Source organism: Saimiri boliviensis, chromosome 20 (genome assembly GCF_048565385.1).
Source record: "Saimiri boliviensis isolate mSaiBol1 chromosome 20, mSaiBol1.pri, whole genome shotgun sequence".
Taxonomy (NCBI): domain Eukaryota; kingdom Metazoa; phylum Chordata; class Mammalia; order Primates; family Cebidae; genus Saimiri; species Saimiri boliviensis.
Genome location: NC_133468.1, coordinates 33,231,795 through 33,255,342, shown reverse-complemented (window position 1 = coordinate 33,255,342; position 23,548 = coordinate 33,231,795). Strand labels below are relative to the sequence as shown.

At 56.4% G+C, this 23,548-nt stretch overlaps 3 protein-coding genes across 11 annotated transcripts in view; 1 reads left to right on the top strand and 2 right to left on the bottom strand.

Moving 5' to 3' along the window:
• Positions 1-16,907, bottom strand: part of LRWD1 (leucine rich repeats and WD repeat domain containing 1) — a 24,830-nt gene extending 7,923 nt beyond the window's left edge. For 3 of the 7 annotated variants that reach the window (XM_074390587.1, XM_039460451.2, XM_039460452.2), the window contains exons 1-9: positions 11,290-12,203; positions 4,522-4,742; positions 4,192-4,336; positions 2,646-2,880; positions 2,428-2,544; positions 1,042-1,182; positions 729-833; positions 363-488; positions 174-288 (exon numbers count right to left, since the gene is read on the bottom strand). In XM_074390587.1, the coding sequence (XP_074246688.1) occupies positions 174-288; positions 363-488; positions 729-833; positions 1,042-1,182; positions 2,428-2,544; positions 2,646-2,880; positions 4,192-4,336; positions 4,522-4,742; positions 11,290-11,300 (1,216 nt within the window). In that variant the 5' untranslated portion in view covers positions 11,301-12,203. Of the gene's footprint in view, positions 1-173; positions 289-362; positions 489-728; positions 834-1,041; positions 1,183-2,427; positions 2,545-2,645; positions 2,881-3,513; positions 3,753-4,191; positions 4,337-4,521; positions 4,743-11,289; positions 12,204-16,816 lie in introns of those variants that run through there. The other 4 variants (XM_010344671.3, XM_003934137.3, XM_074390585.1 and 1 more) reach the window with 3 other exon arrangements.
• ALKBH4 (alkB homolog 4, lysine demethylase) lies at positions 3,741-13,920 on the top strand. The gene is made up of 3 exons (XM_010344842.3): positions 3,741-3,984; positions 9,955-10,152; positions 12,200-13,920. Exons 1-3 carry the CDS (start codon positions 3,745-3,747, stop codon positions 12,785-12,787), a joined length of 1,026 nt encoding a protein of 341 aa, XP_010343144.3. The 5' UTR covers positions 3,741-3,744; the 3' UTR covers positions 12,788-13,920.
• ORAI2 (ORAI calcium release-activated calcium modulator 2) overlaps positions 13,345-23,548 on the bottom strand; it is a 26,898-nt gene continuing 16,694 nt past the window's right edge. For all 3 annotated transcript variants that reach the window (XM_003934144.4, XM_074390592.1, XM_003934141.4), the window contains one exon: positions 13,345-23,187. In XM_003934144.4, coding sequence (XP_003934193.1) covers positions 22,648-23,187 — 540 coding nt within the window. In that variant the 3' untranslated portion in view covers positions 13,345-22,647. The remainder of the gene's footprint in view (positions 23,188-23,548) is intronic.

The following is a 23,548-nucleotide window of genomic DNA, read 5'->3' as shown; positions in this document are numbered from 1 at the left end:
CTTGTGATATGCCCGCCTTGGCCCCCCAAAGTGCTGGGATTACAAGCGTGAACCACCACACCCAGCAATGGTGCCTTTAAAGCTTGTCTCCTGACCCCCCCACCCATCCAGGCGGCCCTGTTTCCAGCTGCCCTTGCCCCACCCACCTGCCCGCCGCCGCCACCACCACGTACCCTCCTCACAGGCCGGCTCGAAGGCGCAGGCCCACAGCTGCGTCTCGAGGTCCCGGGGGCTGTTGTTCTTGCTGTGGCACTGCAGGAAGTGCAGGGGCTCCAGCTTCAGCAGAGGCTGTTTGGGGAGAGGGAGGTCACGGCTGCCCAGCCCCGCTCACCTGCCACCTGCTCCCTGCTACCTCAGCTCACCTGGCCGTCATCAGAGCCCGCCACGGGGCCGCCCTCCACCTGGGCTGACGGGGAGGCACATACCCGCTTGCTGGGAGAGAGGCTGAGTGGGACACCGTCCGGCCGTTTCAAGGCCGCCAGTCTAGCCTGTGGAAGGGGGGCCTTGTGACCATGGGCCCATCGGCCTGGAGCTTCCTTCCTCCCCATCACAGGCTGGGTCCCACCTCACTGTGGGTACAGGAAGCCCAGGCTGGCTCAGGGTCACCGAAGGGGCAAGCCGGGGCTTGGGGTGCTTCCTGGGCTGATTCCCAGGACGCCTTTGTCTCCTGCAGCTTCTCTAGGCACGAGGGCCCGGGCTGGCCTCGGAGCCCTGGGAGCCGCACTCACCCTGGGCTTGTGGGCAGCTTCGGCTTCTGGCGGCTTCTCTGGGCTGTCAGCCTCGTGTACCTGCGTCCTACTGGAGGCCACCAGCTCCTCCGAGATCACCCGTACCTGGGTGGGGCCAGGCCATCAGAAAGCTGGGCACAGTCCCAGGTGCCCCCAGCGCTGCCAGCTCGTAGCTGGGGAAGCCTGTGCTTCAGGGCTGCCCACCCCGACTCACCCCACTCCCACAGCCCCTCAGCCCTTCCTGGCCAGGGACCTCCAGGCAGCTAAGGATCCGACAGCCAGCGACTCCCTGCACGTCGGGACGGGGACATACCCGCCACTGGGTGAACTCGCTGAGGGACTCGGGCCCATAGCGGACATCCCTGACGGCCGACTTCACAAAGTCCGCCTGGGCCTTCTCAGCCTCCTCTTCAGGGCCCAGTGTGGCCATGAACTTCTCCCAGTGAGCTGTGACCTGGTGCAAGAGGGTCCAGATCCAGGGCCAGCCCACCCCAGCTCCCCCTGCCCTACCCTTTATCTCATAACACCTCAACTCCGCCACCTGCTGGAAGCCTCCAGGAACCACAGTCTTATAAACCACACAACACATCACAAACAGCAAAGCCCAGGTGCCTGCAGTCCCAGCCACTGGGAGGCTGAGGAGGAAGCATCTTTGAGGCCAGGAGTTGGAACCTGGGCTACATAGCAAGATCCCACCTCTACAAAAAATTTAAAAATGATCCAGATGTGGCCGGGCATGGTAGCTCAAACCTGTAATCCCCGCACTTTGGGAGGCCGAGGCAGGTGGATCACGAGGTCAAGAGATCAAGACCATCCTGGTCAACGTGGTGAAACCTCGTCTCTACTAAAAATACAAAAAATTAGCTGGGCATGGTGGCGCGTGCCTGTAATCCCAGCTACTCAGGAGGCTGAGGCTGGAGAATTGCCTGAACCCAGGAGGCAGAGGTTGCGGTGAGCCGAGATCGCGCCATTGCACTCCAGCCTGGGTAATAAGAGCGAAACTCCGTCTCAAAAAAAAAAAAAAAAAAAAAAAAGATCCAGATGTGGTGGCACACACCTAAAGCCCCAGCTATTCAGGAGGCTAGGGCGGGAGGATTGCTTGAGCCCAGGAGTTGGAGGCTGCAGTGAGCTATTATCACACCACTGCACTTCAACCCGGGCAGCAAAGCAAGACTCTGTCTCTAAAAAAAAGAAAAGGAAAGTAAAAAGAAACATCCCAGAAAAAGCTACTTAAAGGAGTCAGGCCGGGTGTGGTGACTCACACCTGTAATTCCGGAACTTTGGGAGGCGGAGGTGGACAGATCACCTGAGGTCTGGCGTTTAAGACCAGCCTGGCCGATATGGTGAAAACCTGTTTCTACTAAAAGGACGAAAAATTTGGCTGGGCGTGGTAGCAGGTGCTTGTAATCCCAGCTACTCAGGAGGCTGAGGCAGGAGAATTGCTTGAACCTGGGAGGCGGAGGCTGCAGTGAGCCGAGATCACACCACTCCACTCCGGCCTGGGAAATGGAGTAAGACTCCATCTCCAAAAAAAAAAAAAAAAAAAAGAAATAAAAAGTAGCACATCAGGCTATGGGCTGTTGGGGGGCAAAGAGCCCTTATCAGTCACCATCTTCAACGTCCCCCTGATGTCCAATCCTATCACTTTCTCAACGCCCCTACAGCTCCCAAGCACACAATAATCCTCCTATCCCCTTACCCTGCTGGTCAGCTCCCGGTTCAGGTTCTCCACCTGAGAGTAAGTTGACGACGCATCCTTGCCGTTGACTTTGCGGAGCTTGGGCAGGAGAAAGGAGACTTTCAGGTTGTCACTGACCTGGGGGAGAGGGGGTGCAGGGCGGTGGCTCAGGGGATGCTGAGCCTGAGCCCCCCCCAGTCCTGGCCCCGATATGAGGCTAGCAAGTGGCCCCCACTTACCGTCAGAAAGGGGTTGCCTTCCAGGCTGAGTTCCTCGAGCTTGGGGAATTGGCACAAGGCAGTGACATCCCCCAGCTGGTTGTTGGCGCAGCGGAGGACACGCAGGTGGGACAGCCCCAGGTTGTCCGGCAGCGCCTCCAGCTGGTTGTTGGACAGGTCCAGCTCCTGCAGCTGTGTCAGGCGGCACAGGAGCTTGGGGTCCAGGTGCTCGGAAAGCAGCTCCAACCCTGACAGGCTGGAAGTGGGGGCAGACCAGGAAGGCTCAGGAGGCGGGCAAGCCTTGCAGCCCCACAGCAACCTGCCCCGGCTACCTCCGAAGGCTGCTTCACCTGACATTTCTTGCACAAATGCAGCCGTCCCGCCCACCCCCCGTTACTTTATTTTTTTAGAGACGGGAGTCTCACTCTGGCGCCCAGGCGCGATCACAGTTCACTGCTGCCTCCAGCTCCTGGGCTGAGTGAGCCTCCCGCCTCAACCTACCGAGTAGCTGCGACTACAGGCGCGCGCCACTACTCCCGGCTCCCCACCACTTAAAAAAAGAAAAAACCTGCAACTAATTTAGGACTGGGGGCAATCCAGCTTCCTCTAGCATGCTCTTCCAGATCCTTCGGAGGCTCCCCTGCGCTTCCCAGACTCTAATGGTAGCGGCAGGCTGTGCCCCTGATTGCCCGCGCTCCCTTCAGGGGATGAGGGCCCCCGGGGCTCCCGGCGAGCGGGCAGGGCCGCGACCTCCCAACAAGAAGACATCTGGCGCCACTCTGACGAACCCAGAGGGCGATAACGGGGACAGGCGGGCCGTGGGGGAGGGTCCCCGCTCTTCTCCCCGACCGCCCGGCGGCCACAACCTCGCCCCCTGCCCGGCTCTTACTCCAAGCTCCGGATCTTCCCCAGCCGGTCGCTCTTGGGGCGCCCGCGCTGCATTAGCAGCCGCGCTGAGAGGGGGCCCATGGCGAGGAGGTGCGGCCCGCGCTGACCCCAGTCTGCGGCCCCGGCGTCTGGAGTCACCCTGCGTCTCCTGGAGCCCGGTACTGGCGTCCGCCGTAACCGAGCCCAGGCGGTGGCGCCGCACGAGCCCGTGGGCGGTAACGACCGGAAGGAAATGGAGCCTAGGCCTCGTGCCCCCGCCCACCCGGACTACAACTCCCAGCGGCCCCAGCGGCCGCGCCTGCGCACTGGTCACCCGTACGGAGCCATGGCGGCGGCTGCGGCGGCGGCCGCGGCGGCCGCTGCAGCCGAGGTGCCGGAGGTCCTTCGGGAATGCGGTTGCAAGGGCATCCGGACCTGTCTTATCTGCGAGCGGCAGCGCGGCGGAGACCCGCCCTGGCAGCTGCCCCCAGCGGTAAGGGGTGGGTGAGGAGCCGCGCCCACAAACGTCGTTCTGCATCTGGGGAAACTGAGGCCCAGCTTGGCCATGGCACGGGCCGGGATCAAAGCCTGTGAGCGACCCTTGCGGTAGGGGCGATGCGGGGTGAGGAGATGAAGGCTTTGAGGAGCGTGCTTGGGAGCGGGAAGGGCTGGGAGGTGGGTGAGTCCGACCACAGCTCACCTCGGAGACTCTGGGGTGATCTGCCCGCAAACATCGACGTAGCTTCTCAGATCTGGCGCTGGGAGCTTCATGGGCCCACGGGGAGACGACACGGACAGGGTCGAGGGTGCTGAATGCCAGGCCAACGGTGCCTGAAGGCCGTGGGCTGCAATGGGTAAGGAGGCAGTGAATTCCAGTTTACTAATGAAAAAGAACGCAAGGATCGCTCCAGTCCAGGAATTGGAGGCTACAGTGAGCTATGATCGAGCCACGGCACTTCAACCTGGGCGACAGAGCAAGACCCTTTCTCAAAAAAAAGAAAATAAATAATAATTTTAAAAAAGAACTCACCTTCTTTGGATTGGCATGGAAGGATTGTGGTTGGTTGCAAGGGCGAGGTGGAGTGGTGATGCTTCCAGTGAGAGAGACGAGGCTGGAGAGGTTGGGGGGGTCTGACCACAGACAGTCCCCCGTGTGTTGGCTGAGCAGGCTGGACTTGTCCCAAAAGCCATGGAGAGCTCTTGGAGGGTTTTAAAGCAGTGATGAGGTCAAATGTGAATTTTAGAAAGATCCTGGGAAGGGAAGGGGCAGATATGAAGATGTGGCTGGGAAGCCTGTGAAGAAACTGCCCCAGCGTCTATGGTGAAAGTGCCCAAGATCCTGTGGAAACAGTATGTGATGCCTCATAAACTAAACAGAATTACCCCTGATCTGGGTGTGTATCCAAAGGAACTGAAAGCAGGGTCTGGAAGAGAGATTTTCACACCCATGTTTGTAGCAGCATTATTCACGAGAGCCAAAACATGGAAGGAACCCAAGTATCTATCAACAGATGAATTGGTGACCAGGTGCTGTGGGTCACGCCTGTAATCCCAGCACTTTGGGAAGCTGAGGCGGGCAGATCATGAGGTCAGGAGTTCGAGACCAGCCTGGCCAACCTGGTGAAACCGCATCACTACTGAAAATACAAAATTAGCTGGGTATGGTGGCAGGTACCTGTAATCCCAGATACTCAGGAGGGTGAGGCAGGAGAATTGCTTGAACCTGGGAGGTGGAGGTTGCAGTGAGCCGAGGTGGTGCCGTTGCACTCCAGCCTGGGCCAACAAGAGCGAAACTCCATCTCAAAAAGAAAAAAATTAGTCGGGCATGGTGGTGTGTGCTTGTAGTGCCAGTTACTTGGGAGGCTGAGGTGGGAGGATTGCCTGAGCCCAGGAGGTCAAGGCTCCAATGAGGTGTGATCGCGCCACTGCACTCCAGCCTGAGAGCAAGACTCTTCCTCAGAAAAAAGAAAAAAAAAATTGCAGAAAGTCTGACCCGTGCCAGTGGCCATGGGTGTGGAGTCACAAGGCATTGTGGAGGTTACACCTTCACAACCCAATGGCCGTGGAACAGGGAGTGTGAGGAGTCCAGGGTCTCAGGGCTGGAGCAGTTCCTGATGGGCTTTCCAGTCCCCGCCCCTTCCTATCTGCCCCTCCCCCTTGGGATCTTTCTAAAATTCACATTTGTCCTCATCACTCCTTTAAAACCCTTCAAGAGCGCTCCATGGCCTTTGGGACAAGCCCAGCCTGCTCAGCCGACACACGGGGGACTCCCAGTTTTAATGTTTCCCATGGGAGGGCCCCCGGAGCAGGAGGAGATAGTGCCTACCTCAGGAGGTGTCTGAACTGGAGTCAGAGGCTGGAAGTAAAGGGTTAGAAGGGGCTGAGGTCCCGGGACAGAACAACAGGGGACAGCAGCCCACAGTGAGTGGCAGCTCAGGGTATAAGGAGCCTGGAGATGGAAGAGGAAGAAGAGACAGGCCACAGAGTCCAGAGCTGAGTTCTGGTGGCCTCCAGGGTCCTCACTGGGTGACTCTGGCCAGAACGTCCACACATCTACACCTCCTGCCCTCAATAGTTATGGTACCTTCCTCTTGGAAATGAAACTAGATAATCCATGTAAAATCTTTAGTGCCATGGATGCAAATATTTCATTAGAGAAATTCTTTTTCATTAGAGAAATTCTTTTTCAAAAATGCATGATTTGCTGGGCACAGTGGCTCCCGCCTGTAATCCCAGCACTTTGGAAGGCTGAGGTAGGCGGATCACCTGAGGTCGAAAGTTCGAGACCAGCCTGGCCCACAGAGTGAAACCCTGTCTCTACTAAAAATATAAAAATTAGCCGAGTGTGGTGGTGGGCGCCTGTAGTCCCAGCTACTCAGGAGGCTGAGGCAGGAGAATTGCCTGAACCCAGGAGGCAGAGGTTGCAGTGAATCGAGACTGCACCACTGCACTCCAGCCTGGGGTGACAAGAGCAAGATTCTGTCTCGGGGAAAAAAAAAAAAAAATGTATTATTATTATTTTCAAGATGGAGTCTCACTCTGTTGCCCAGGCTGGTGTTCACTAGTGCAATCTCAGCTCACTGCAACCTCCACCTCTCAGGCTCAAGCAATTCTCCTGCCTCAGCTCCCTGTGTAGCTGGAATCCCTATAGAAGCACACTGCCGCTGGGTGCAGTGGCTCACGCCTGTAATCCTAGTACTTTGGGAAGCCGAGGTGGGTGGCTCACCTGAGGTCGGGAGTTCAAGACCAGCCTCGCCATCATGGTGAAACCCCGTCTTAAAAAAAAAAAAAAAAAAGTGCACTGCCACACCAGGCTAACTGTTTTGTATTTTGGTAGAGACGGGGTTTTGCCATGTTGGCCAGGCTGGTCTCGAACTCCTGTGTTCAAGTAATCCCTCTGCCTCAGCCTCCGAAAGAACTGAGATTACAGGTGTGAGACACCGCACCTGGCCAGAACTTTTTTTTTTAAATTGAGATGCGATCTTGCCATGTTGCTGAGGCTGGTCTTAAGTGATCCTCCCGGCTTGGCCTCCCAAAGTGCTGGGATTACAGGCGTGAGCCACTGTGCCTGACCATTAACTAACTCTTTTTCATGAAGAGAAGTGGAGAGGAAGGGGTAGCAGAAGCCAAGGAAGAGATTTAAGAAGTAGTCATTGCCGGACGCGGTGGCTCAAGCCTGTAATCCCAGCACTTTGGGAGGCTGAGGTGGGTGGATCACGAGGTCAGGAGATCGAGACCATCCTGGTCAACATGGTGAAACCCCGTCTCTACTAAAAATACAAAAAATTAGCTGGGGCCGGGTGCGGTGGCTCAAGCCTGTAATCCCAGCACTTTGGGAGGCCGAGGCGGGTGGATCACGAGGTCAAGAGATCGAGACCATCCCGGTCAACATAGTGAAACCCCGTCTCTACTAAAAATACAAAAAATTAGCTGGACATGGTGGCACGTGCCTGTAATCCCAGCTACTCAGGAGGCTGAGGCAGGAGAATTGCCTGAACCCAGGAGGCGGAGGTTACAGTGAGCCGAGATCGCGCCATTGCACTCCAGCCTGGGTAACAAGAGCGAAACTCCATCTCAAAAAAAAAAAAAAAAAAAAAAAAAAAATTAGCTGGACATGGTGGCGCGTGCCTGTAATCCCAGCTACTCAGGAGGCTGAGGCAGGAGAATTGCCTGAACCCAGGAGGCGGAGGTTGCAGTGAGCCGAGATCGCGCCATTGCACTCCAGCCTGGGCAACAAGAGCGAAACTCCGTCTCAAAAAAAAAAAAAAGTAGTCGTCACTGGCAGCATGACTCGGGGTCAAGGTCAAGCTGGCTGCACAGCACACAGAAAAGAGACAGTTGAGAGAGGTGAGGCCCTGGGAGAGTTGCGGGTAGGAGGATGCAGGTACAGGAATGAGGGTGACAGGAGAGGAGGAGCAGCTGTGGCTTGGGAGGAGACAAGGCCAGGAGTGGTTTCTAGACTTTTTTTTTTCTTTTTTTTGAGACAGAGTCTCCCTCTGTTGCCCACACTGGAGTGCAGTGGCGAAATCTCGGCTCACTGCAACCTCTGCCTCCCAGGTTCAAGGGATTCTCCTGCCTCAGCCTCCCAAGTAGCTGGGATTACAGGCATGACCCACCGCGCCTGGCCTGGTTTCTAGACTTTCTTTAGCATGGCAGAGACCTGAGAGTACGGTGGCAGAGCAGAGAGGGACATGGTGTGGGAGCTAAGTGACAGCCCAGGGTATGAGGATTGAGGCGTGATGCTGGGTCTGGAAAGGTGCCTTGAGAACAAGAGTGAAGAGGAGGGAGTCGGGGGTGCTGAGGAGCTCTGTGAATACTCAGCTCTGTGGGGAAGGACGTTGCCCTCCTGGGTGAGCCTCAGACTTATGATAGGCACGGGCCAGCCCTGGGGACACGAGCGTGGCGTCAGCAAAGACCTAAAGAGATTAGGGTGCACAGACTCAAGGTAGTCGGGTAGTCAGGGTCCTCCTGGACGCAGCCTAGGAGACAGGAGCTCAGGAGGTGCTATGCAGCCTGGGCTAGTTCCTTAACTTCGCTGAACTCCTGTGTAAAGCGGAGAAGGGCCGGGCGCGGTGGCTCAAGCCTGTAATCCCAGCACTTTGGGAGGCCGAGGCGGGTGGATCACGAGGTCAAGAGATCGAGACCATCCTGGTCAACATGGTGAAACCCCGTCTCTACTAAAAATACAAAAAATTAGCTGGGCGTGGTGGCGCGTGCCTGTAATCCCAGCTACTCAGGAGGCTGAGGCAGGAGAATTGCCTGAACCCAGGAGGCGGAGGTTGCGGTGAGCCGAGATCGCGCCATTGCACTCCAGCCTGGGTAACAAGAGCGAAACTCTGTCTCAAAAAAAAAAAAAAAGCGGAGAAGGAAAGATGCATCGTACCAGCCCCTCTTTCACAGGCAAGGAAAGCGAGAAAGGAAACCAATCAAATTCATGTGAGCTCAAGAGGGCTTCGGGCCTTCCCTGGTCAGCCTGGGGCAGACACTGCCTGCACCTCCCACTAGATTCCAGCTGCCTTCCACGGTGGCCTGGCGGGAGGAATGAGCCATCAGAGTCTCTTGAGGTTACACAAGCGCCAGGGGCTGCCACAGCTCCAGGACACATCTTTTTTTTTTTTTTTTTTAAAGACAGGGTCTTGCTCTGTTTTGCAGGCTGGAGTACAGTAGCACAACCATGGCTCACTGCAGCCTCAACCTCCTGGGCTCAAATGATCCTCCTGCCTCAGCCTCCTGTGTAGCTGAAATGACAAGTGTGCTCTGCCACGCCCGGCTAATTTTTATTTAAACTTTTTTTTTTTTTTTTTTTTTTGAGACGGAGTTTCGCCCTTGTTACCCAGGCTGGAGTGCAATGGCACGATCTCGGCTCACCGCAACCTCCGCCTCCTGGGCTCAGGCAATTCTCCTGCCTCAGCCTCCTGAGTAGCTGGGATTACAGGCACGCGCCACCATGCCCAGCTAGTTTTTTTTTTGTATTTTTAGTAGAGACGGGGTTTCACCATGTGGACCAGGATGGTCTCGATCTCTCGACCTTGTGATCCACCCGCCTCGGCCTCCCAAAGTGCTGGGATTACAGGCGTGAGCCACCGCGCCCGGCTTAAACTTTTTTTTTTTGAGATGGAGTCCTGCTCTGTCACCCAGGCTGGAGTGCAGTGGCGCCATCCCAGCTCACTGCAACCTCCGTCTCCTGGATTCAAGCAATTCTCCAGCCTCAGCCTCCCAAGTAGCTAGGATTACAGGCCCCTACCACCATGCCCAGCTAATTTTTGTATTTTCAGTAGAAATGGGGTTTCACCATGTTGGCCAGTCTTGTCTTGAACTCCTGACCTCAGGTGATCTGCCCACCTCAGCCTCCCAAAGTGCTGGGATTACAGGCGTGAGCCACCGCTCCCGGCCTGTTTTAACTTTTTATAGGGACAGGGTCCCGCTGTGTTGCCCAGTCTGTGGACCTGTTTTTCTTTTGCAGAAAACACACCATTTCATTTACTGCTCTGACACCGGCTGGGCCGTGGGCTCGGAGGAATCTGACTTTGAGGGCTGGGCCTTCCCCTTCCCAGGAGTGATGCTGATCGAGGACTTTGTGACTCAGGAGGAAGAAGCCGAGCTGGTGCGGCTCATGGACTGTGACCCCTGGAAGCTCTCCCAGTCTGGACGGAGGAAGCAGGTAGGCCAGCCCTGAGCTCATGGAGAGGGCTGGGCTGCGTCAGGAGAACCGCCCCACTGCTGGGGCCCTCCTCCTCTGCAGCCACACCCCACGAACCTCCAAGGTTGGTAGTGGGCGAGTTCCCCAGACCTTGGGGCTCTGCGCAGCCAGATTCGCTGCAGGACGTGTGTCCGACGGGCAGAAGTGCGCCCGGGCACTCTGTCTCAGTGGGATGCGCTGCTGGGCTCTATGCCCTCTCTGCAGCTGACTTGGTGGTGCTGAGGGCATGGGAACGTTCTGATGGGGTACCCCATTCTCCCAAGCTACAGGTGCTCCCACCTCCAATTCTCGCCATCAGTATCTTGTCTCCTCACGTGAATTTCCACCTTCCCCGACCCGGCCCATCATTCTCCCCCCAGCTCACTCCTTCCCCACCTGTGACCCAGCCTCCTCACTTCCCCTCACCTCCGTCCCTCTGTCCCCAGCCTCCATATGTGGCCACTGGGACAGTCAGTCACATCCCTGGGTGCCCCTCACCCTTCACTGTAGTTTCATTTGTTTGTTTGAGGTGGAATCTCACTCTGTCACCCAGACTGGCGAGATCTCGGCTCACTGCAACCTCCGTCTCCTGGGTTCAAACAATTCTTCCGCCTCAGCCTCCCAAGTAGCTGGGACTACAGGCACCCACTATCATGCCTGGCTAATTTTCGTATTTTTAGTAGAAACCGGTTTTACCATATTGGCCATGCTGGTCTTCAACTCCTGACCTCAGGTGATCCACCCACCTTGGCCTCCCAAAGTGCTGAGATTACAGGCCTGAGCTACTGAACCAGGCCTTTTTTTTTTTTTTTTTTTTTTTTTTTTTTTTTTTTCCTGACACAGTCTTGCTCTGCCGCCCACGCTGGAGTGCAGTGAAGTGACCTGAGAGCTCACTGCAACCTCCTGGGTTCAAGCCATTCTCATGGCTCAGTCTCCCAAATAGCTGGGATTACAGGTGCCCACCACCACACCCGGCTAATTTTTGTATTATTAGTGGAGACGGGGTTTCACCGTGCTGACCAGGCTGGGCTCGAACTCCTGACCTCAGGTGATCTGCCCACCTCAGCCTCTCAAAGTGCTGGGATTACAGGCGTGAGCCACCACACCCGGGCCCGTTACCTTTGTGACATTCTGTTGGATGTCTGTACATTTCATTTCTTCTGTTGACGGACACTGTCGTTTCCACTTTTTGGCTGTTGGGAGAGTAATGCTGTTGTGAACATTTGTGTACAGGTTTTAATTAATTAATTTTTTTTTTTTGAGACAAGGTCTTGCTCTGTCACCGAGACTGAAGTGCAGTGGTGCGATCTCAGCTCACTTGCAGCCTTGACCTCCCAGGCTCTGGCTGTTCCTCCTACCTCAGCCTCCCGAGTAGCTGGGACTAAGGCATGTGCCACCAAGCCCAGCTATTCATTGTTATTATTTTGAGACAGAGTGTCTCCTTCTGTCTCCCAAGCTGGAGTGCGGTGGTGCAGCCTCCTCTCACTGCAGCCTCCATGTCCTGAGTTCTAACGATCCTCTGACCTCAGCCTCCTAAGTGGTTGAGACTAAATCCTGTGCCACTACATCTGTCTGAATTTTGGTGGGTTTTTTTTCTTTTTTCAACGAGAGATGGAGTTTTGCTGTGTTGCCCAGGTTGGTCTCAAACTCCTGGGCTCAAATGCACCACGTGCCTGGGCCTCCCAAAGTTCTGGGATTACAGGCATGAGCCACCATGCCCAGACTAATTTTTAAAATTCCTTGCAGAGCGGAGGTCTCACTTTGTTGCTCAGGCTGGTCCTGAACTCGTGGTCTCAAATGATCCTTCCGTCTCAGCCTCTCAAAGCACTGGGATGACAGGCCTGCTCCACCACTCCCGGCCATTTGCTATTACTTCTGTCTCCTTGGGTCGGCCTCCTCCTGCTTCATGTCCATGAAGTAGGGACTTCTGCTTGTCTGGGTCACTGAGATGGAATGCTTCGGACCTAGCGTGCGGTTGACATCTCCCTAAACGCAGATGCCTCACGTCCTTTTTGTCTTCATCCTTCAGGACTATGGCCCCAAAGTCAACTTTCGAAAACAAAAGCTAAAGACCGAGGGCTTCTGCGGCCTCCCCAGCTTCAGCCGGGAGGTGGTGCGGAGGATGGGCCTCTACCCGGGGCTGGAGGGCTTCCAGCCCGTCGAGCAGTGCAACCTGGACTACTGCCCCGAGCGCGGCTCGGCCATCGACCCGCACCTGGACGACGCATGGCTGTGGGGGGAGCGGCTGGTCAGCCTCAACCTCCTGTCGCCCACCGTGCTGTCCATGTGTCGGGAGGCACCCGGGAGCCTGCTGCTCTGCTCCGCCCCCTCAGCCGCCCCGGAGGTCTTGGTCGACAGCGTGATCGCGCCCAGCCGCTCGGTGCTGTGCCAGGAGGTGGAGGTGGCCGTCCCCTTGCCGCGCCGCTCCCTGCTGGTGCTCAGGGGGGCCGCGCGGCACCAGTGGAAGCATGCCATCCACCGCAGACACATCGAGGCCCGCCGCGTCGGCGTCACTTTCCGGGAGCTGTCGGCCGAGTTCGGCCCCGGAGGGAAGCAGCAAGAGCTGGGCCAGGAACTCCTGCGGATCGCCCTCTCCTTCCAGGGCAGACCCGTGTGAGCCGCCTGTCTGGCTCCAGACCTGACTGATCCTGGGATCGAAGCCGGGAGCCCAGAACAGGGCCTTCCGCAACTCACGGGGCGGCAGAAGAGGGCTGATCCCTGGTGGTGTGAGCATCGCGAGTCCTGCCCCGGGAGCGGATTTTGATGGGAACGCCCTTCGGGACAGCCCCCTTCCACCTGGACTGTGGCCAGGCTTCTTTTGGTTATCTAGTTTGTCACAGTCAAGGGGACATGGGATAATTTGAGGTTAAAAAATATTGGGGGCCGCCCGCAGTGGCTCACGCCTGTAATCCCAGCACTCTGGGAGGCCGAGGTGGGCGGATCACTTGACACCAGGAGTTTGAGACCAGCCTGGCCAACATGGCAAAAACCCGTCTCTACAAAAAAATACAAAACTTAGCCAGGCGTGGTGACTCACACCTGTAATCCCAACTACTCGGGAGGCTGAGGTTGGAGAATTGCTGGAACCCAGGAGGCGGAGGTTGCAGAGAGCCGAGATCACACCACTGCGCTTCAGCCTGTCGCACGGAGCAAGGCTGTTTAAAAAAAAAAAAAAAAAAAAAAAAAAAAAAAAAAAAACTGGGTTGGGGGGAGACATTTTAAATGATTTTCTCCTTTATGATGCATCTCTTTTCGTGGGGTTTGCCTATCTCACTGCCCAGTCCCTTCCATTGTGGTAACAAACAGCTTCAGAGTCAGGCTTGGCCTGAGTCTTGCTTGACAACCCCCTACCGCCCCGCCTGGGGGGTTGGGGATGTGAGGCGAGCAAGGAAATCTGAGCGCCTCCCCCAGCCCCATAATGCTGTTAACAAGCAGGAAAAATTAAAGCTCCCGGCCAGGCACAGTGGCTCACGCCTGTAATTCCAACACTTTGGTGGGCTGAGGTGGGAGGATCGCTTCAGACCAGCCTGAGCAACATAGTGAGACCCCCGTCTCAACAAAAAATAAAAACATTAGCTAGGAGCTAGGTGTGGTGGCCTGTAGTCCCAGCTGCTCTAGACGCCGAGTCGAGAGGATGGTTTTAGCCCACGAGGTCAAGGCCGCGGTGAGCTCAAGATCATCCCACTGCACTCGGCAACAGAGCAAGACCCTGTCTCTAAAATAAATAAAAGCTTCTCACCTTCTAGGACACCAAGAGGCTGTTCCCTTGTGATGGGGCTGTGTGTGGTGGTGGGGGCTTACCTGGATCAGGTGGCTGCTCTGCTGTCCCTGTGGCCGGGCGAGGGGCAGGCTGTGGAGGCTGAGGAGGTGGCCTAGACCCACATGGCCAGCCTTCCCTCCCACCACTATGGGACAAATGTTCATTTCCCTGCCACCTGCTGGGAACTAAATCCAGGGAACAGGAAAGGTTTGGGGCCAGCACTGCTCTTTACAGTCACCCCCAGAACCCTCTGGAAGCTGTAAGGCTCCAAGTTGTGCACAGTCTATACAGGAACATCCTGCCAGGGGCGGTGGCTCACACCTGTAATCCCAGCACTTTGGGAGACTGAGGTGGGCGGATCACGAGGTCAGGAGTTCCAGACCAGCCTAGCCAAGATTGTGAAACTCGTCTATACTAAAAATACAAAAATTAGATGGGCTGTAATCCCAGCTACTCAGGAGGCTGAGGCAAGAGAATCACTTGAACCCTGAAGGCAGAGGTTGCAGTGAGCCAAGATCGTACCACTGTGCTCAAGCCTGAGTGAAACTCCATCTCAAAAAAAAAAAAAAAAAATGCATCTCAGCCGTTGGGCCCCATGGAGGGCTGAAGAGCCCAGCACAGACGACCCAGAGGAGAGGCTGCCAGGTTTCTAGCTGCCATGAGAGCCCAGCCGCCGGGTGTGTGGGAGTGGCTCCCAGGCCACCTTGCCTTCAGCTCCCTGGTCGGCTCATTTGGAGCAAGAGTACGGAGGCTGGCTTCCCCCCGGAGTCCTGACCCCCGAGTCATGCCTCACTTCGAATCCAGATAACAAGTCTGGCTGGAGCTCCAGCTGATCCTCACTGCACTGGAGCAGATAAGCCAGCCCGTGGTCCACTCTCGAGGGGGCCAGTGCAGGGTCTCTGTCCCTGACAGGCTGGGCTGGCCCCTGCAGGAGGCTCCAGCAATGCAGGGCTCCATGGGGAGGGACATCTGGAGAACAAGGTACAGAGACTTCGAGGGGAGAGGCCTGCAGAGGCTTGGGGACACTGGAGCAAAGAAACCTCTGTCTACGGGGTCCCTCCGTGCTGGCCCTTCCAGCACTCCTCACAACACACTAGGAAACTTCATTACCTGGTAAGTTGGGGGCACCCAGAGTTGGGTCTGTCCTTGAAGCTGTGACACGAAGACCCACAACACCTCACCTAACGAGGATGGGGCTGGGGAAGGCCGCGCTGGGATGCTTCTTCCACAGCCTGGCCTCGTATGCTTCCTGGTTTTTTTTGAGACAGAGTTTCACTCTTGTTGCCCAAGCTGGAGTGCAGTGGTGCGATCTCAGCTCACTGCAACCTCCGTCTCCCAGGTTCAAGTGATTCTCCTGCCTCAGCCTCCCAAGTAGTTGGGATTACAGGCATGTGCCACCATGCCCGGCTAATTTTTTTGTATTTTTAGTAGAGACGGGGTTTCACCTTGTTGGTCAGGCCGGTCTCAAACTCCTGACTTCGTGTTCCGCCCACCTCAGCCTCTCAAAGTGGATTACTGGTGTGAGCCACCGCGCCCAGCTGTTTTGGTTTTGTTTATGTTTTTTTGGAGGCAAGATCTTGCTCTGTTGCCCAGGCTGGAGTGCAGTGGTGCAATCATGGCTCACTGCAGCCTCAAACTCCTGGGCTCAAGTGACCCTCCCGCCTCAGCCTCCCAAAGCACTGGGATTAACACGTGTGAGCTGCCATGCCCGGCCTGCCCCATTGTTTCTGAAGGGCTGGGCCCCTGGAGCCACCGCCTACAGGGTAACGTCTGCTGTTTCCGCATCAGTCAGCACACTCCTCAGCAGACCAGGCTGCCTGCTCTCATGCTCTTGGAGCTTCAAGCAAGGGGACAGTGAGGCATGGGCCTGTGGACACACCCGATGGGGAAATGCCGGCTCCGAGTGTGGCTTCCAGAGACATCCCACACCAGAGCCGGCCAAGCGGGGGCTCAGCTGACATTCCCCAGCCGCTTCAGGACATTCAGAAGCGAGCACAGCATGCTTGTTCAGGGTGGCAGGTGGTGAGGCTGAGGCCAGGGACAGGGTCACGCTCCATCCGAGGCCCATTCTCTGGGGTTATTCCTGCCTTAATTTGTGTTGAGCCGGCCTGTCCCCTATCCCACAGTACCCAAGGGTGTGTGGACCACAGACAGGCTGGGAAAGGGTTTAAGACAGGGTCTCACTCTTGCCACCCAGGCTGGAGTGCAGTGGCACAACCTTGGCTCACTGCAGCTTCAACTTCCCTGGGCTCAGATGATCATCCCACCTCAGCCTTCCCAGTAGCTGGAACTACAGGCATGTGCCACCAAACCTGGCTAATTTTTGTATTTTTGTGCAGACGGTCTCGCTATGTTGCCCAGGCTGGTCTCGAACTCCTTGGCTCAAATGATCCACCCACCTCAGCCTCCCAAAGTGCCAGGATTACAGGTGTGAGCTACAGGTTGGCACGTTCTACATGGGTCTCAGATCCTGTCTGGGCCTTGCCCTGCTGGCTCCCCGCAAGGCTCTGCAGCATCTAAGGCAAGAAGTCTTGGGCCGGGAGCGGTGGCTCACACCCGTAATCCCAGCACTTTGGGAGGCCAAGGCGGGTGGATCATTTGAGGCCAGGAGTTTGAGACCAGCCTGGCCAACATGGTGAAACCCCATCTCTACTAAAAACACAAAAATTAGCCAGGCATAATGGCGGATACCGGTAATCCCAGCTACTTGGGAGGCTGAGGCAGGAGAATTGCTTGAATTCCTCCACCAGGAGGTGGAGGTTGCAGTGAGCCCAGATCGTGCCACTGCACTCCAGCCTGGGCGACAGAGCAAGACTTGGAAAACAAAAACACATGGGCTGCCTGGTGCCTTCTCATCAGTACCAGCAGCCCACAGGAGAGACTCACCTGTTCCAGCTGCCCGACTGGAGAGCCTGGACTCCAGCCCGAGAGCCACAGGGACCCGGGGCTGGAGAATGTCCCAAGGTGACCAGAGTTCCAGTGGCTCCTCCTGAAGGGACGGAGAGGGGGGACCTCCAAGCCAACCCCGTCCAGATCAGCTCTGTTGTCGCTCAGCCACCCTCTGGGGCTGCCCTTTCCTTTGCTGCTGACGAGAGAGGGTCTTGTCTGGGAGGGGAAGCAGCAGGCAGAGGCACCCTGCGTTCTCAGGGTCCCACCTGGCAGGAGCACCCTGCCTCCATGCTAGAAATGTCCGCGCCCCCTCACTGGGGCAGCCTGGGAGGACACTGGCCAGTGACCAGCGACAGGAGGCCTGGCGCTGTGGGTCACCCCATGCAGCAGATGCCAGGGGAGGGCTGAGGGCTGTGGTTTATTCCCTCTGCCCGCAGCATCCCCCCAAGAACAGAAAGACTTTGAATAGCATCACGGGTTTATTCCGTTTCCACCCAGGGCAAGTGCTTCAGAAGCCCGCACACAGGCTAGTGGACGAGTTTGCCGCAGGTGATCTACATAACGCCATGCAGAGATCATCAGCACGAGGCAGGAAGGGGCTGCAGCTGAGCCTGAGTCCACTCAGCCTTAAGTGGTCTGGTCCGAGGCAGACCCGCCTAGAAGACGCTAAAACACGTTCCGCCTGCCAAGTTTCTAAAACAGAAACAGCTGTGTTTTGAAACATGTGGTCAGATGCTAAACGGAGTGGGTGTCCCACGTGGGAGGGGCCTTGGCATGTCTAGGCACCAGGAAGGATGTGCTCCAAATGAGGACAGGCCCCGGCTGGCTCCAGGGCACACTGAGGCAGAGGGCCCTGTTTTTGTTTTTTTGAGACAGTCTCGCTCTGTCACCCAGGCTGGAGTGCAATGTCACGATCTCAGCTTACTGCAACCTCTACCTCCTGGGTTCCAGCGATTCTCTTGCTTCAGCCTCCCTAATCTAGCTGGGATTACAGGCTTGTGTCACCAAGCCCAGCTAATTTTTATATTTTTAGTAGAAACGGGGTTTCACCATGTTGGCCAGGCTGCTCTCCCACTCCTGACCTCAGGCGAGCCTCCTGCCTTGGCCTCCCAAAGCGCTGGGATTACAGGAATGAACCACGATGCTCAGCCAGGAGGCCTCTGTTCTTAAACACTCTTCAAAGTTGGACTAAACCTCAGGAAACCGAATTTCTAGGCTGCAATGGCATTCCCCATCACCCACGGTGCCCCTCAGGTGTTTCTGCGGCTCCAACAGTAACTCAGCCTCCATGTCCCCACACACTCTGGGGGCAAACCGGTTTCCTCTCCCAGCCACCACGGCCCTACCCATGGTCACTGCTATTCCCACAGCAAGGGTTTGCCTCACGCCTGTGAACTAGAGAGCCTGGAGCTGGAGAACTCTAGAAGAAACAACATTGTTTCACTTTGTCTGTGAAAATGATAGGAAAAAAAAAAATTAAAGAAAAACAGAACAAGAAATTCCAAGACAGCCTCCTAATCAGAGGGCTAGATTGGATGTGGCTCTGTACCCACCCACGTGTCACCATCACTGGCACCTAATACCTGTCTGGATGCTGCCAGGCCAAGAGCTCTGCCTGGAGACCAGGTGCAGTAACTGGCCCCCAGATGGCACTGGAGATGCGTTCCACGGTCTGGGGATTGTGGCACTGGGTGGGCAGGGACACAGATGGTCCAGGAAGGTGGGCAGCAGAAGGCCCAGCAGGGCCCTCCCCAAAAGGGTCAATCCAGGGTAAGGGGCAGCTGCCCCTCCCAGCCAGGGGGAGCCACTGGTTTAGAATAGCTGACTCATCTTGTCCCTGCCAGGACCCAAAGCCACTGCCTTGGAGGGACGCTGACATGTTGACATTTATTTATTTATTTTTTTTTTGAGACAGGGTCTCGCTCTGTCACCCAGGCTAGGGTGCAGTGGCACAATCATATTTTAATTATTTTTCTTTTTTTCTTTAAGAGACGGGGTCTCTGTTGCCCAGGCTGGAGTGCAGTGGCATGATCTCGGCTCACTGTAACCTCCACCTCCTGGGTTAAAGCGATTCTCCTGCCTCAGCCTCCCGAGTAGCTGGAACTACAGGCGAGTGCCACCATGCCTGGCTAATTTTTTGTATTTTTAGTACAGATGGGGTTTCACCATGTTGGCCAGGATGGTCTCAAACTCCTGAACTCAAGTGATCTGCCTGCCTTGGCCTCCAAAGTGTCAGGATTACAGGCATGAGCCACCACACCCAGCCAGTGGCACAATCATAGTTCACTACAGCCTTTACTTCCCAGGCTCAAGCAATCCTCCCACCTCAACCTCCCAAGTAGCTGGAATTACAGGTGTGTGCCACCAGGCCCAGCTAATTTATTTTATTTATTATTATTGTTTGAGGCAGAGTTTTGCTCTGTTGCCCAGGCTGGAATGCAGTGGCATGATCTTGGCTAAGTGCAACCCTCACCTCCTGGGTTAAAGCAGTTCTCCTGCCTCAACCTCCCAAGTAGCTAGGATTATAGGTACCCACCACCATACCTGACTAATTTTTTTTTTTTTTTTTTTTTTTGAGACGGAGTTTCACTCTTGTTACCCAGACTGGAGTGCAATGGCGCAATCTCGGCTCACTGCAACCTCCACCTTCTGGGTTCAAGCAATTCTCCTGCCTCAGCCTCCTGAGTAGCTGGGATTACAGGCATGTGCCACCATGCCCAGCTAATTTTTGTATTTTTAGTAGAGACAGGGTTTTACCATGTTGACCAGGATGGTCTCCATCTCTTGACCTCGTGATCCACCCGCCTCGGCCTCCCAAAGTGCTGGGATTACAGGCATGAGCCACCATGCCCGGCCACCTGACTAATTTCTTTCTTTTTTTTTTTTTTTTTTTTTTTTTTGAGACAGAGTTTCACCCTTGTTACCCAGGCTGGAGTGCAATGGCGCGATCTCGGCTCACTGCAACCTCCGCCTCCTGGGCTCAGGCAATTCTCCTGCCTCAGCCTCCTGAGTAGCTGGGATTACAGGCACACGCCACCACGCCCAGCTAGTTTTTTTGTATTTTTAGTAGAGACGGGGTTTCACCATGTTGACCAGGATGGTCTCGATCTCTCAACCTCGTGATCCACCCACCTCGGCCTCCCAAAGTGCTGGGATTACAGGCTTGAGCCACCGCGCCCAGCCTTTGTCTAATTTCTTTTTACTAGAGACAGTCTCACCATGTTGTTGCCAAGGCTGGTCTTGAACTCCTGACCTCAAGTGATCCGTCCGCCTCAGCCTCCCAAAGTGATAGGATTACAGGTGTGCCACTGTGCCTGGTCTGGCTAATTTAACATAATTTTTTTTTAGAGATGGGGTCTTGCGATGTTGCCCAGGCTAATCTTGCAACTCCTGGGCCTAAGTAGTCCTCCCTCCTTGGCCTCCCAAAGTGCTGATATGACAGACGCGAGCCACCTTGCCTGGCCGACATTGACATTCTTTAGCAAAGCAAACACACAAGAGGTAAAACCTTAAGAGGTGTTGCTACAGGCCGCAGGAAAGTACAGACGTGCTGGAGGGCAAGAGCACAGACAGATGTCTGCAGGGGACACAAAGGATGCACCCCTCAGAAGACAATGGGCTCTTCTCTGGCCCTTGAGGATGCCACAGCTTTCTCATGGGGACCCTCAGCACGGCTCCCCGAGGGCCTCTCAGCACAGGGGACTGCGTGTCAGGGTCTCCATTCTCCACTGCAGTCACATTTCCAGAGACCCCAGCCAGGCCACCCAGAATTCCACAGCACGGCCAACCCAGACCCTGTTGAGAGCTTAAGCTTTTACAAGAGATGTGATCAGAGCATGAAGAAGCCCAGTCACTATTTTTTTTTTTTTAAGACAAAGTTTCACTCTTGTTGCCCAGGCAGGAGTGCAATGGTGTGATCTCAGCTCACTGCAACCTCCGCTTCCTGGGTTCAAGCAATTCTACTGCCTCAGCCTCCCGGGTAGCTGGGATTACAGGCACCCGCCACTATGCCTAGCTAATTTCTGTATTTTTAGTAGACAGGGTGTCACCATGTTGGCCAGGCTGGTCTCGAACTCCTGATCTCAGGTGATCCACTCACCTCAACCTCCCAAAGTGTTGAGATTACAGGCGTGAGCCATTGCACCCGGCCCCAGTGAGTATTTATGAGAATAAGACAAGGTATGGGTGGCCATCCAGGTTACAGCTGGAGGAGGGGGTAGAGGAGGTTGGTTGTACAAGCAGCTCAGGGCAGCTAGTGCTTCGGCGTGCGTGTGCAGCCCAAGAGCATGGCTTCAGGTCTACCAGATGCCCTTAGGGACAAGGCCAGGACCCACGCTGCACGGCACAGTCACTGTGTGGGCCCGGACCCAGTGTCGGCTGAGAGGCCTGGAGGCATCTTGCCTCCTCTGTAGTCACTCGGTGTCATAACAAGGAGGGCACCCATTTGGCCGGGGCTGACCCCTGGCCCCACTACTCACAGGCCAGGCCAATGGCCTTGGCTAGACAGGAAGTCCCCCAGGCTGTCCCTTTGCTGCCTGGGGCCACAGGCAGGCTGCACCAGCTCGGGTGTCTGAGCCAGGGCTCCCGCCTCTTGCTGCCACAGCCCAGGGGAGCAGCTGAATCAGCCTAAGAGGCCATTCTGTGGCCGAGAGCTGGAGGCTGCTGGCTGAGCCGGGGCGGCGGGGAGGGGGGTTCCTTTCCCCAACCGGTGGCCCCGCTGAGTCCATGTGGCTAGGGTTCTGGCTGGGAAAAGAGAATTTGAGCCTAGCTTACTTTGCAGCAGACCTCAACTCAGCCTTCTCAAGGGGGCGTCTCGCAGATGCCTGAGAACTTGCCTCCTCTGCCCTGGCCAGGCCGCCTGCCCTTGGAAACATCCCTGGAACCGACACCGCTGACGCCAGCTGCAGCACCCCCACACCTGCTGGGCTGCTGTGTGTCCCGGCTCCTGCCTTCTCCCGAAGCCAGGCCACCCAGTCCCTCCAGGGCTAGGCAGGGAAGCAGCCAGCCCCGCCATGCACCTGCACCCGCTCAACTGCCACAGCCCTCTTGTCGTCACTGTCAGACGGGCCACTCGGCATCCACGAAGCCCACCTCAGGTCTCTGGGGCAATCCTTCTCTGAAAGCAAAACCCTGCCCTGGCTCTCCCAGCCCGCCAGCCACACATTCGCGCTCTGGGATGCCCCCTAACCACTGGGGGCTGTTCGGAGCCCTTCCTGCCACAGGACTGATGGGCAGATCCCGCTGGAGTATTTTCCCCGTGCCCCCGACCCAGGCAACCCCAAAGCCAATGAACCAGCCTAGCTTTGCCTCCTATGGTCTTAGCAACACGATCCCTTGTTGAACCTGAGAGTTCCATCTTAGGAGAAGTCATCCAGTTCTTACGGCGTTAAGACAAGAGGAAAACTTTGGTCTCTTTTTTTGAGACGGAGTCTTGCTCTGTCCCCCAGGCTGGAGTGCAATGGCGCCATCCTGGCTCACTGCAACCTCCGCCTCCTGGGTTCAAGCAATTCTCCTGCCTCGGCCTCCCGAGTAGCTGGGACTACAGGTGCGCACCACCACCCCTGGCTAACTTTTGTATTTTTAGTAGAGACGGGGTTTCACCATGTTGCCCAGGATGGTCCCGATCTCCTGACCTCATGATCCGCCCGCCTCGGCCTCCCAAAGTGCTGGGATGACAGGCGTGAGGCACGGTGCCCTGGGAAAACTTTGGTCTTCAACCACCCGGCAGCCTTTCAAAAATCTCTGCATCTAACAAATGCCCGCCGATGCGGGCTCCGGGGCGCAGGCCCACCGCACCCCCACTGCACCCCCGGCCCCGGGCCGGCCCCTCACACGACCTGCAGGCTGCGCTCGTGCCCGTCCAGCTGCACCTTCAGCTTGTGCAGCTCCTCGATCTCGCGGTTGTGGCGCTCCGTTTTGTGGCGCACCAGGGAGCGGTAGAAGTGGATGGTGAAGACCACGAAGATGAGGCCCACGGGCACCATGATGATGGTAGACACCAGGGCGGCCTGCCAGCCTGTGTGGCTGCCGGGGCCGGGCAGGGGGCCAGGCTGGCGTCGGGCGTCCACGGGGAGGAACTTAATCCAGCAGAGCAGCACCACCTCGGCCAGGAAGAGCAGGATGCCGAGCACGGTGGAGAAGCCCCAGGCCAGCTCGATGTAGGGGTGCATGCGCTCGTGCGGGGACTCGCTGATGGAGTTCAGGTTGTGGATGTTGCTCACGGCCTCCACGTTGGGCAGGATGCAGGTGCTGATGAGGAGGGCAAACAGGTGCACGGCCACCAGCACGGTGGTGCAGGCGCTGAAGGCGATCAGCAGCGGCCGCGGGTACTGGTACTGCGTCTCCAGCTGCACCTCCACCATGGCCACCTGCGGGGACAGCGGATGGGCGGGACTGGGTGTGGGGAGGGCGGGGCAGGGGCTGGGCTAGGTTCCTTGGGGAACAGGGCCGGGGGCAGCCATGGACTTTCCTGCTAGTGGGACTCGACTCACCCATATTTTGGGCCCTTGAAGACCAGAGGGCATTCTCCCCACTGATCAAATATTTCACATTTTCCTTTGTTTTAATTAGCTAAAGAAGAGTGCACTGAGAAAAAAACTAAACAGTACAGAAGAGGCTGGCGCGGTGGCTCACACCTCTAATCCCAGCACTTTGGGAGGCCAAAGCTGGTGGATCACCTGAGGCCAGAAGTTAGAGACCAGCCTGGCCAACATGTTGAAACCCAGTCTC